This window comes from Oncorhynchus mykiss, chromosome 8 (genome assembly GCF_057628025.1).
Source record: "Oncorhynchus mykiss isolate SJ-2025 chromosome 8, ASM5762802v1, whole genome shotgun sequence".
Taxonomy (NCBI): Eukaryota; Metazoa; Chordata; class Actinopteri; order Salmoniformes; family Salmonidae; genus Oncorhynchus; species Oncorhynchus mykiss.
This window is the reverse complement of record NC_143029.1, coordinates 9,193,626-9,207,957: the sequence shown is the minus strand read 5'-3', so window position 1 is coordinate 9,207,957 and position 14,332 is coordinate 9,193,626. Positions and strand designations below refer to the sequence as shown.

At 39.9% G+C, this 14,332-nt stretch overlaps 1 protein-coding gene across 1 annotated transcript in view; it reads left to right on the top strand.

Moving 5' to 3' along the window:
- The first annotated feature begins 1,043 nt into the window (after positions 1 to 1,043).
- Positions 1,044 to 14,332, top strand: part of LOC110529319 (B-cell lymphoma/leukemia 11B) — a 47,331-nt gene continuing 34,042 nt past the window's right edge. The window contains exon 1 of the mRNA XM_036984671.2: positions 1,044 to 2,117. Coding sequence (XP_036840566.2) covers positions 2,054 to 2,117 — 64 coding nt within the window. The 5' untranslated portion in view covers positions 1,044 to 2,053. The remainder of the gene's footprint in view (positions 2,118 to 14,332) is intronic.

Below are 14,332 nucleotides of genomic sequence, written 5' to 3'. Positions count from 1 at the left end.
ACATGTATGAAGCGTTTAAAACTAATGTTACAAACAGTCTGGAATAATTGGAATGTGGCGTTAACCTTTATACACTATGTCTCTCAAGTGGGTCATTCAGTTTCATCATCCAATCTATGATGACCAGAGAGCATCACTTTAATGTCATTGAAGGTGTTTTTGTTCTTCTCAAGGAGGCCATAGTACTTGACTGACCTGATCATCCTGTCCAAATAGGAATGATTTAAATGGGTATAGAAATCCCTATTATGGCAAATTAAGTGGCATTTTTAAAGGAGAAAATGATGTGAGGAAATGTGACAGTTGAGACATCAACTGTTCTGAGACTCGCTAATAATGCACATATTGTACAACGGAACCCAATAAAGTGACGCACAGCCACAGGGGAACGTTAGAGGAGGCTAACATCGTCATGCCAACAGAGGGTACTGTTGCTTCACAACAAGGTGGAGATGAATATGTAGAACACAGACAAACACAGGGGAGATTTCCCTTTTGGCATACCTGTGCAGTATGTCTGTCTATTGTTATACATGTCACAATGGACTGCTTTCCCATAAATTGTTATTGTTTAAAATGTGAAATGTTTGCTACCTCAATTAATTAAATAATCATTATAGGCCAACATGTCTGAGAGGGTATAATGCACAAAATTAAAATATACTGTCCTCATAACAATGGGTTGTTTTTTATTATGTATTCTTGCATTAATGCCTCAATTAATTATAGCCTAATGTTCTTTTTGGCACAGCATTTTTTATGTAGGACTCCGTGTCTTATTTTACATATTAGCAAAATGATAAACAACTGAAACACTGCATTAGTAATAAACATAATCTTTAAGAAAAATTGCTATAGCATTTACGCAAAGCGAATGTCGGTAGCCTATTGAATGTAGAATCAAATCTAATTTGGACCAAATCACTTCTATGCTTACCCCAAAACCCCAGTCTTCAAATTACTCAGGCTCAAAGTAGCCTTATTGACAGTTTAAAGCTTTTTCAAAATCCACCTTGAAATCTGTTACATGATATGCCATCATCTCATTGTGAAAGCGATTTGGAACGGGTTGTCTGCGCTATGTGCGCACGGTTTGCGTTGGTTTCCTCGCGCTGTGTCCATTTGATTCCTTACCGCACGCGCCAAACGCGCGCACTCCAGGTAAGCCAATGGGCACCCGAGTCACCGCTAGTCGCCCCCACTGCCCCCAAGTCCCACTAATGTCTCTCTCAGCGTGGACTCAACGTCACGTCCGTACTTGAACTTGAATTCTTATCCCATTGTACAGAGGCAACCCCAGCCATACACACACGAAGGGGTCCTCCCAAAGCAACAAGACGGAAACACTGGACCTCCACTGTTTGGAATGAGAGAAAGAGGAGGTGTTTGGCTGTGACTGGCTGTTGTCTCCGTCTCCCCCTCAACTCCTAGAGCGTAGAGTTCCATGCCATTCCGTTCACCGTTGCCAAGACGCGCGCCGCGAGGACTGAATGGGGCCAAAGCTCACATCACGTAAATGAGTAGCTAATTTGTTATAATTATTTAAGAACATATCAGAGGAGAAGAAGAGGTGACAGTTGAATCGAATATTGACCCATCGGTCGAAGAGTGGCATGCACCGTAGGCTACCCCAGTTGTCAACGCGCTGCAGAAGAGGGCACCTCGTCGGAATTTAAATGATCGTTATTCTCTGCAATCATTACAATATCCATTGCTGTATTAACAAAACATAACCTTCCAGAAATATTTGCATGCACCTGCATGTTTCTGTTGTGTCCTAAAGCTTCCTTTGGCAATTCCAGGTGTTGCGTTTAGGGTGAGTGATTCTGCGATAAGAGAACTGGACAATTGACCAACGGTTTTTACCCGCCTTTCAACAACCACAATAAAAACACACTAGGCTCATTTTCACTTGCAGTAGCTTTGTGAAAATCGTCTGAATTGGAAGCAATTTGAAAAAAGTTACCGGGCACCAGACCAGCGGAGGATCATCACGGAGCAAGCCAACCCCAAGCGCAGGTCTCCGGGCGATGCCAGAGTAGATGCAGGGGCAATGTCCCGTCGCAAGCAGGGGAACCCTCAGCACCTACCACTGTCGCAAAGAGAAACAATACGACGTGAGTATGATCATCTTATAGATCAATTGTTAATAGCCCAAATATGTGAATTTAGCATCTTATATACCCGATTAAATTACCATTATCACGCGCAATTATTAGGATGAATTTAGGCCTACATGTTGACGGTGTGATACTGGAGCAAGCACGATATATTTTAAACACGTATCTTATTCTATAGCATAGCTATTTATGTTTAATGCAAACCACTTTTAAAAAACAATATTTGCAAGAGGTGTGGAATGGTCTGACTTTTAAGTAGTTTTTGCAAGAACCTGAAAAATCAAAAGTCCAGAATAACTTTCTTTGTAAGGACCTACTGATGTCCAGAAAAAAAACCGAGCGTGCATTCATGGTTATAACCAGCCTTTATAGGTTATTGTTTCGGGCGTATTTAACCAATAATTAATTCACATTTAAAACCAAAATAATTGTGCAACAAAAACATACTATTTTATTTCACAATTTACAATTCCAAATGTAAAGATAATGTATTTATTCATTCTAATAGCCTATTGTTGAATCGTACATTTCTGTCCCTGTGGCTAAATGTCAAGTGGCTATTAGGCATTGTGTTATTGAAATTAATTAACCAAAATTGCACTTGTGTTTTAAAGTACAATTTGTTGAGAAGACATGTGGCACTCATAGACTACGGTGTGCGAAGAAACATAACATGCCATCCTGGTTGCTTGGAAACCTTTCAAAAAATATTCAATTAGACTTTAGTTGTGCATAACGCCATATCTCTCTCTCACACACACACACACACACACACACACACACACACACACACACACACCAATACTTAGAAGACATCAATAATTCCTTGATCAGTCCGTGAAATGTATCTTCCTGATTTCCCTGAAATCCTTTATTATCTAAGTTAGCCCATTCAAGCATGCATTTTGAGAATGGTATTGCCTATACCCTTTTCTGCTCGACGAAAACGATGTATTTATGTCAGCGTGACATTCAGGTGAATATTGATTATATAATTATTCTATGCAGTCTAATCGTTTCTTTCTTTTGGCCGGAGATGCTGCAGTTGTTGCGGGTATTATCGGCATATTGTGCATTATAGACCTGCACTTTAATAGCGAAAAGCCATGTCTGGATACCAAGTTATTGGGAGAGAAGAAGAGCATGTGGATCAAGGTTGTGAATAGTTAGTTGATGTTCAGCCGTCTGGTAGGCCTATAATAACTTATATTGGAAAAGGACGGGGTATCTAAAGTACCACCAACGTCACCAAAATGCTTGAAAACGATTCGCTTCTTGTCGTGGATTCCAGGCTGGTGGATTCGGGTAGGCAGGCCTTCATTTAATGCCGTAATCATCAGTAGTTAATCGAAGTGAATTTCCTAGGCCCGAACCGATATGTTATAGATTACATCTGATTGAAGATTGTTGTGGGCATATGAGTAAAATACGTCACATTTTAAATCAGTTAAATAAATCCAGAGTTTTCCCAGCGCTCTCTCCCGTTCTTAAATCCAATTTCATAGTGGCCTAATCTAGCTAATTCATAACAGAGGTTTATGATGTAATCTTTGGATAAATCTGTTTTGTGTTGAGCGGGGTTAGGTACATTATGTCCTACCCAACACTATTTAACATGTAGACTAATCATTTACTCTGCAGCCTTTTTACTGGATTTATCCCCAATTGATTAGACCTTTAAATCTTCTTTTTATTCTATCATGACTTTTTAATCTTTCAGTATTTTAACCCTCAACCCCAGATATCAATACCAAGTGTATATATATATATATATATATATGTATATATATATATATTTTTTAAAGCAAGTAAAGTCATAACAGCTTGAATAATTCAATTGAAATAATTTATTTTGAACCAAAATAATTTTGCATGTCACAAAGGCTGTTTCAATTTTCACCCCAAGACAAAGGAAGGCCTAACATTCTCAGTGTGGATCCGATTACCTTCAGTTGTGGTCTAACCTTGCGTGCTGATGTGACTTATTGTAATATTGTTGTAGCCTAGGCATGCATCCTATATACGAGATGCTCTGCAGTGGTTGGATCCCTGCTTGCTGCAGCTGGGACTGGATTCCCGCTGTCGGCTATCAGACAGCAGCAGCCATTGGTTATCAATGGGCCTGAGTAATGAAAATTAAAGTGCTGTCATTCTCTCTTCATAGCAGGTGAGAGGAGTCAAACATGATAGCAGTTAAATCAGCAACCTGGTCAGTTGCTGCAGGACGAGGACAGGAGTTTTGTATTACAGTTGTTTTCATCAGGTGTCGTTCACAGCAATCCCCTTCCCCATGTATGCATATAATGTGCTCATGAGTAGAACTGAAATAGGTACAGGCTTATTGCCTGCGCCCACTGTAAGTGTTATTAGATTACATGTATTACTGAAAGGACGGGAGATGTAACAGGTTTGTAAGAGATGCTACATCTGCATTGTAGGGTTAGCAGCAGGAAAGGGTGTTGTTTTCTGTCTCACAAATCACCCGTTTTTCAGTTGACGAATCGGTGAGGATGATGGACAGGTGAGCCCGAGGCAGGTCTGTGTTTAAGTTCATCAACAACCCTCGGGATGCAGCTCGTAACATCACACAGGGCTCAGGGGACATTCCACCACTATAATAGCTCCTACACACCTATGGCTCATTTGCTTACAGAGCTACGGAACGAACCGTGTGTTCAAATATTTCAAAAAGTTTGAAAATGCTTCTTCAACGACAACCTAGTTATCTATAGCGAATATCTGAAACTGTGAGTGTGTGTGTGTGTGTGTGTGTGTGTGTGTTTGCATGTGGGCGTGTATGTATTTATGACTGGGAAGCACAGAACAGTTACTGGCATAACGCTAAGCCAGAGGATTTAAACGATTCAACTTTAACGTTAAATACAATGCATATATTCTATGAAATAAATGTAATTAGACTATAAACTAGGAAAGAGAGAAAGACAGAGAGGGAGAGAACAAGAGAAAGAGAATGTAGAATTTGTATGTGTCCATCTGCCCATCTGTCTCCCCACCTGTCCCTAATTCTGTCCACCTGTGTCTGCGTGTGTACATACGCATTGCGTGTGTACATATGCATTGTGTGTGTGTAGCCGTGTGTGTGTGTGAGGTTTTGTGTGTTTGCATGTGTCCATGCCTGTATTTACAGTATAGGCCCTGCAAATGAATTAAGCCAAATACACGTAGTGTGCTCATATGTGTGTAAACCGATACTGGGCGAGCTGCCTTGTATCATGCCATAACCCCCAGGTTAGCCCTGGAGGTAATACACCCATCTGGTAGGGAGAGGAGAGGGAAGGGGAGAGGGACGGAGGTGCGTATAAGGAGGGAGGGAGGTGCGTATAAGAAGGGGGGGAGGGAGGGAGGGAGGGAGGGAGGGAGGGAGGGAGGGAGGGAGGGAGGGAGGAGACCAGAGGCTAAAGGACAGTGTTGGGGAGTAGTTCAACTAGTAATTCAAGTACATTTTACAGTAGCTTGGTGGTAGTTGAACTAAATGGAAATCTTGGTAGTGTTACCTGTAGTTAATTACTTTTTTGTAGCGTTGTAGCTAACTACTGGAACTACAAACTACTTTTTTTTGCAAAAAGAGTATAAAATTTAGCTTTGAGCAGCTATGAACGGGGTTCACAGGATGACAGACAGGACACGATCAGTTGGATAACAAAGCAAGCACTCTATCATGTAGGAACTATTTTCCGTTATGTGCAATCACTGAAAGCATTACCACGTTTTTCTCTCAATGCCATGGTTGACGCAAGTGTAGTTTAGCCTAGTGCTGTAGGCTGGTTACCTTGAATGCCGCAGGTAATCATTCTTAAATTCTCAGGCTCCCGAGTGACGCAGCGGTCTAAGGCACTGCATCTCAGTGCTAGAGGCATCACTATAGGACCTGGTACAGATCCAGGCTGTATCACATCCCGCCGTGATTGGGACTCCCATAAGGCGGCGCACAATTGGCCCAGCATCGTCTGGATTTGGCCGGAGTAGGCTGTCATTGTAAATAAGAATTTGTCCTTAACTGACTTGCCTAGTTAAATATAGGTTAAATATTTGTATATTTTTTAAAGTCATTACTTTATGTATTGAGTTTATTTACAAATCTTGGGGTCAATTTGACTAATGGTTTATGTTAAGATAAGTTTTAAATATTTTCTGTGTTATTTTAACAATATTTCACAAATAATTTAAATCTAACATACCTTTGCTCAAGTCCACTTGACCAATAGTTATTGATCTAGTATCTTTGGGTGCCACTGGTGCCAATGACATCTATAGTACCACCAACTGGTCTGGTGCCAATGACATCTATCGTGCCACCAACTAGTCTGGTGCAGCCATCTAAAGTTGCATTGACTTTATATTCACAAAGATTCTAAGGATATATACATAAGGTTTACATACCAAGCTTCATGGCCCCATGTCCATGGGTTCAGTTCTTAAAGCCCTGGTGTGATATAGTGCCACCTAGTGGTGTAGCGTGGTCGACGTTGAATTCAGCAACTAATCATTCTCAAATCATTGGCTAATTCATTGAGTTCATGTATACCAAATCTGGAATCAATCTGATTTATGATTCATGAGTAGATTTTTCCTGTAATTTTTTTTTAGCACTAGTACATGTGCTAACGTACATCTATAGGTACAGAGCGGATATATTTGAATGCAACAACCATCTTTTTTTCTATCAAAACCATTAAAGACTGATGTAATGAGTCTTAATCCCAAATCTGGAGTGAATCTGACGTTATGATTCACGAGGAGAAGATGATTACAGATGATTTTCACCATTAGCATTACATTATACAAAGAATGAGTTGTTAAAAGCCAATGAGTCCCACCCTATCGTCAGCGCGTTTTGGACTTATAACCACTTTTAAACATTGTGTACAGACTGTGCAGTACCACTGGCTTCGTCTATTCCATCTGCATCCGTAGATACCAAGCATTATTGTGTGTGATTCACGGGGGCTGAGCTACAGCGGTGTTTGTAAGACAAGGGCAGAAGAGGAGCCGGGTCTTTTATACAACAAATGTCTGTAGAGTCCCAGTGGTTTGAGCTACAAACTAATAAAAGCTATATATGAAAAGCGGAGACTACACCAGCTACACAAGAGTCGTAAGAAGGTAAGAGGTTAACAGGACATAGTGTCTATAATACTGTAATAAGCTCGCATAAATTCAGAGAGTTGCTGTCACAAACTCCACACAGTTGTCACTGACTAGTTGGATATTAATTTCCTAGTGAGTAAACAATTTCTGTACTTACAGCATCCATGTAAATAAATGTTTTATCAGGTTCCTGCTTTTGCAGACAGACCTGATAAATAAATCTGGACTTCCAAAGCACAAACCTGGTAAAAAAAATGGTTTATTTGATTTACTTTTGTCAGTAAAACTCATGAATGGAAATGTTTATGTCAAATTGTTTTGTCTTCTACTTGTTGTCCTGGTTATCCTAATAAATAACAAAACACATAATTGTGAGCCTAAATATAAGGGCTGGACATGCAGATAAATGTAAAGCAGATATTTCCTGGAATCTCAGGACTGAAAAAGTTACATTTTCCTTGTTTTTTGAGAAATCAATACCACAATTCAATGAGGTTGATCTTAGGGACGTCCATGACAGCGATGATAGCGACGGATGATAGTGATGACGTCCATGATAGCGATGATAGCGATGACATCCATGATAGCGATGACATCCATGATAGTGATGACATCCATGATAGTGATGACATCCATGATAGTGATGATAGCGATGACATCCATGATAGCGATGACATCCATGATAGCGATGACATCCATGATAGCGATGACATCCATGATAGCGATGACATCCATGATAGTGATGACAGTGGATTGACAGTGATTTAAATGGAGACGTAAAATCCCGTTTATGATTTTGTCGATAACTTTTCTCAAATGTAAGTTAAGACATTTTAGGGGCTGTTGTGATGAGTCCACATTTGGTGTCATTCGGTCCTATGGTTCATGTCAAGGAGATTTTTAAAAGTATTTTTAGCATATTTTAACACTTCTGTATAGGTTAGCATTTAGTGTGGTCATCTTTAAATACATCGTTATTTTCTCACATTCTTTAGGGGCTGTTGTGATGAGTCCAAAGACCACATTTGGAGTGAATCGGACTTCTAGTCCATCAAAGATTTTTTTAAATTATTATTTTAAGGATTAAATAGTGAAAATAGTGAATTGCTTACAGTTTGTTTATTGTTTAAGATATCAATACCAAACAAGGAGTTGATTTAAAAAGGATTTCAATCGACACATACAATCAAACTAAGTTAATAAGAGATGTAACATGGGCCTAACATGTGTTATTTAGACGTATGGTTCATGAGAATATGTTTTTTCAAAAGGTTTTCAAAAATGTCCAAGATGGAGGCAAATATATCGTGACGTATCTTATGGGTCCTTGCGGGCAAATTTGTTTAGCATGAGCCAAGACGGGTGGCGGATATGAGGGTTTAAGTGAGACTGCTCATAACCACGCCACCTACTGGCCAACCAGTGCCGTTATTTTGACCACGTTACTCATGGCTTGTAGTTTCTGCGTGCCAAATTTGGATAATTTTTTGCTTGAGATATTTGATAATGTCAAGGAAAAACACATCTAAAAATAATAAAAAGGTTCTCAGCTTTGCTATGAATAACTAGATATGGGTGTAGGTAATACATTCTTTTTTTTTTATGGCATCAGACCTGCCTTATTCTCACTTGAAACGTAAGTGTTGTGTTTACTGGGCTTAATTGCAAATTCTGACACCAGAGTGATCTGTTCTTACAATTTGTAGTCTATGGTATTTCAGATTCAGGTTAGCTTTAGAGTAGCTGACTTTCCTTTCATTGATAGTAATTGGTAGTTTGGTACACTATATTGATAGTAATTGGTAGTTTGGTACACTATATTGACAGTAATTGGTAGTTTGGTACACTATATTGATAGTAATTGGTAGTTTGGTACACTATATTGATAGTAATTGGTAGTTTGGTACACTATATTGATAGTAATTGGTAGTTTGGTACACTATATTGATAGTAATTGGTAGTTTGGTACACTATATTGATAGTAATTGGTAGTTTGGTACACTATATTGATAGTAATTGGTAGTTTGGTACACTATATTGATAGTAATTGGTAGTTTGGTACACTATATTGACAGTAATTGGTAGTTTGGTACACTATATTGATAGTAATTGGTAGTTTGGTACACTATATTGATAGTAATTGGTAGTTTGGTACACTATATTGACAGTAATTGGTAGTTTGGTACACTATATTGATAGTAATTGGTAGTTTGGTACACTATATTGATAGTAATTGGTAGTTTGGTACACTATATTGACAGTAATTGGTAGTTTGGTACACTATATTGATAGTAATTGGTAGTGTGGTACACTATATTGATAGTAATTGGTAGTTTGGTACACTATATTGACAGTAATTGGTAGTTTGGTACACTATATTGATAGTAATTGGTAGTTTGGTACACTATATTGATAGTAATTGGTAGTTTGGTACACTATATTGATAGTAATTGGTAGTTTGGTACACTATATTGACAGTAATTGGTAGTTTGGTACACTATATTGATAGTAATTGGTAGTTTGGTACACTATATTGATAGTAATTGGTAGTTTGGTACACTATATTGATAGTAATTGGTAGTTTGGTACACTATATTGATAGTAATTGGTAGTTTGGTACACTATATTGATAGTAATTGGTAGTTTGGTACACTATATTGACAGTAATTGGTAGTTTGGTACACTATATTGATAGTAATTGGTAGTTTGGTACACTATATTGATAGTAATTGGTAGTTTGGTACACTATATTGATAGTAATTGGTAGTTTGGTACACTATATTGACAGTAATTGGTAGTTTGGTACACTATATTGATAGTAATTGGTAGTTTGGTACACTATATTGATAGTAATTGGTAGTTTGGTACACTATATTGATAGTAATTGGTAGTTTGGTACACTATATTGACAGTAATTGGTAGTTTGGTACACTATATTGATAGTAATTGGTAGTTTGGTACACTATATTGATTGAGTGGCTTCCCCAACACTGCTAAAGGAAGATGTTAGGTCGAAGAAGGCGTAAACTAAACTGCCAGTTTAATTGAGTCAACGAGATATCTTGACTGTACATATTGATGTCTGTTTGAAGACTTGCTCAACCAAGCTAGTTAGCCTGCAGCGATGGTTCTACAGGTCATGTTGGGAAGAAGAGAAGAGAACCAGAATATCAGCATATTTCTGGACGTTCTGACTTGCTGTAAATGCTGAGTGTACTTTCTCTCTCTCTCTCTCTCTTTGTATGTGTCTCTGTCTCTCCCTCTCTCTCTCTCTCTCTCTCTCTCTCTCTCTCTCTCTCTCTCTCTCTCAGACCTGCACATCCACATAGACAGGTGTGTAGTGTACTGTACATTAATTACTACAACTAATTTCTACAGAGACATAAACTGTAAGAATCCCAAAGTGTACAAAACATTAGGAACACCTTCCTAATATTGAGGCGCACCCCCTTTTGCACTCAGAACAGCCTGATTTTTTCGGGCCATGGACTCTACAAGGTGTCCAAAGCGTTCCACAGAGATGCCGGCCCATGTTGACTCCACAAGGTGTCCAAAGCGTTCCACAGAGATGCCGGCCCATGTTGACTCTACAAGGTGTCCAAAGCGTTCCACAGAGATGCCGGCCCATGTTGACTCTACAAGGTGTCCAAAGTGTTCCACAGAGATGCCGGCCCATGTTGACTCCACAAGGTGTCCAAAGTGTTCCACAGAGATGCCGGCCCATGTTGACTCCACAAGGTGTCCAAAGTGTTCCACAGAGATGCCGGGCCCATGTTGACTCTACAAGGTGTCCAAAGCGTTCCACGGAGATGCCGGGCCCATGTTGACTCTACAAGGTGTCCAAAGCGTTCCACAGAGATGCCGGGCCCATGTTGACTCTACAAGGTGTCCAAAGCGTTCCACAGAGATGCCGGGCCCATGTTGACTCTACAAGGTGTCCAAAGCGTTCCACGGAGTTGCTGGCCCATGTTGACTCCACAAGGTGTCCAAAGCGTTCCACAGAGTTGCTGGCCCATGTTGACTCTACAAGGTGTCCAAAGCGTTCCACAGAGATGCCGGCCCATGTTGACTTCAATGCCTCCTACAGTTGTGTGAAGTTATCTGGATGTCCTTTGGGTGGTGAACCATTCTTGACACACATGGGAAAACTGTTGAGCGTGAAAAACCCCAGCGGCGTTCTCGGCACACTCATACCGGTGTGCCAACTATCGTACACCATTCAAAGCCACTTTAACTCTTTTGTCTTGCCCATTCAACCTCTGAATGGCACTCGTACACGATCCATGTCTCAATTGTCTCAAAGCTTCTTATTTAATCTGTCTCCTCCAATGAATCTACACTGATTGGAGTGAATTTTAACAAGTGACATCACTGAGGGATCATGGCTTTCACCTAGATTCGCCTGGTCAGTCTTATGTCATGGGAGGAGCAGGTGTTCCTAATGTTTTGTACACTCAGTGTGTATATGGCAATAACGTCTGACAGTTCAAAGACTAGATTGACTTTTTTCACTTTCTTGGAAATTATACCTTTTTTTTTGTTGTGGAACATTGACCTTCCCAGTCGGGGATGTAACTCATGTTCTATTACGAATGTGAGGGTCAGTGATGTTTTCGTGCCCCTCATGACCTCAGGATTGTCATTTTGACAGTATCTGATCACGCATGTTCATACTCACTATCTGTTGTTACAAGTGGAGGGCCTCTATCTACACACAGCATCCTGTCTGTGTTATTCAAAAGAAACACATGAAAGATAGTCTACTGTATCTCAGCAGATCTCCTATGGAACATTAACATGGAGTATACGGATGTTTGACCACTCTGTAGTTGCTACCTGAGGTGGAGTTAGTTTATGTTAATGCAGTATCTGTGTACATTCAGAATAGGATCATTTACTGGTAATGTGTGTGGGTCTGTGTCTGTGTCGGTATCGGTGTCTGTGTGTGTGCGTCTGTGTCTGTGTCTGTCTCTGTGTCTGTGTGAAATGATACCAAAAATGTTGTAACAAGGCTAATAATTTAAGATTAATTCAATAATTTTAAAAAGTATATCATAAAATGATATCTTAGAAAATGCAACTTTTTATTTATTTGTGATGAAATACTATTTTTATGAGGAAATCCATTTTTCCCTTGAACCTCTCACATTAAGTAACCTAAACAGATAACAGAGAAATGTCTCTAACAGCACGTTAAGTAACCTAAACAGATAACAGAGAAACGTCTCTAACAGCACGTTAAGTAACCTAAACAGATAACAGAGAAACGTCTCTAACAGCACGTTAAGTAACCTAAACAGATAACAGAGAAACGTCTCTAACAGCACGTTAAGTAACCTAAACAGATAACAGAGAAACGTCTCTAACAGCACATTAAGTAACCTAAACAGATAACAGAGAAACGTCTCTAACAGCACGTTAAGTAACCTAAACAGATAACAGAGAAACGTCTCTAACAGCACGTTAAGTAACCTAAACAGATAACAGAGAAACGTCTCTAACAGCACGTTAAGTAACCTAAACAGATAACAGAGAAACGTCTCTAACAGCACGTTAAGTAACCTAAACAGATAACAGAGAAACGTCTCTAACAGCACGTTAAGTAACCTAAACAGATAACAGAGAAACGTCTCTAACAGCACGTTAAGTAACCTAAGGGTAGCCTAGTGGTTAGAGTGTTGGACTAGTATCCGAAAGGAAACCTAAACAGATAACACATAAACATCTCTTATAGAACATCTTGTCAACGTTATTGACATGAACCTGATTCATCACTTTATGTTTGAAATGAGGGATCTAGGTTAATGATATGAGATGTCACTGAGATGGATTATACGGGGATAAGATAATGAAACACACACGCACGCACACGCACGCACGCACGCACACACACACACACGCACACATGCACACACACATACACGCACACACGCACGCACGCACACACGCACACACACGCACGCACGCACACACACACACATACACGCGCACACGCACGCACGCACGCACACACGCACACATGCACGCACGCACGCACGCATGCACACACACAACACACACTGTAACAGCAGCTACTGCCTTGGATCTCACCCTGGAGAAAACACACGATTAAACAGGATCGCTTGTCATTTAATTTTTTTGATCAGAACCATCAGTGTGTATCGTTGGTGGCATTGTGTCATTTATTTTGAAGACAGCAATGGATCTCACCCCCATCTCTTGGAAAAGAGAGAGTGTGTGTGTGTGAGTGTGTGTGTGTGTGTGTGTGTGTGTGTGTGTGTGTGTGTGTGTGTGTGTGTGTGTGTGTGTGTGTGTGTGTGTGTGCGTGTGTGTGTGTGTGCTTGTGTGAACGTGTGTGTTAGCACAGCCAGTGGCTAAAGGGAAAACACAGTGGGAGTATGACAGGCCTGAACTCATTCTAGAAATCTATCTAATTATCAGACACATGCCCCAGGACTTATCAGTCAGTCTCAAATGCTCCTGGACTTATCCGTCAGTCTCAAATGCCCCAGGACTTATCAGTCAGTCTGCCGTGGATACACTGAATGAACTGTAGCACTGTTACAGTAGTATCAGTTTGTGTCAATCTCTACATTGTCACAAATTTACACAAGCATACACACATACAGTTGAAGTCGGAAGTTTACATACACCTTAGCCATATACATTTAAACTCAGTTTTTTTTCACAATTCCTGACGTTTAATCCTAGTAAAAATCCCCTGTCTAAAGTCAGTTAGGATCACCACTTTATTTTGAGAATGTGAAATGTCAGAATAATAGTAGAGATAATAATTTATTTCAGCTTTTATTTATTTCATCACATTCCCAGTCGGTCATAAGTTTCCACACACTCATTTAGTATTTGGTAGCATTGCCTTTAAATTGTTTAACTTGGGTCAAACGTTTCGGGAAGCTTCCACAATAAGTTGGGTGAATTTTGGCCCATTACTCCTTACAGAGCTGGTGTAACTGAGTCAGGTTTGTAGGCCTCCTTGCTTACACACGCTTTTTCAGTTGATGCCAGGGCTTTGTGATGGCCACTCCAATACCTTGACTTTGTTGTCCTTAAGCCATTTTGCCACAACTTTGGAAGTATGCTTG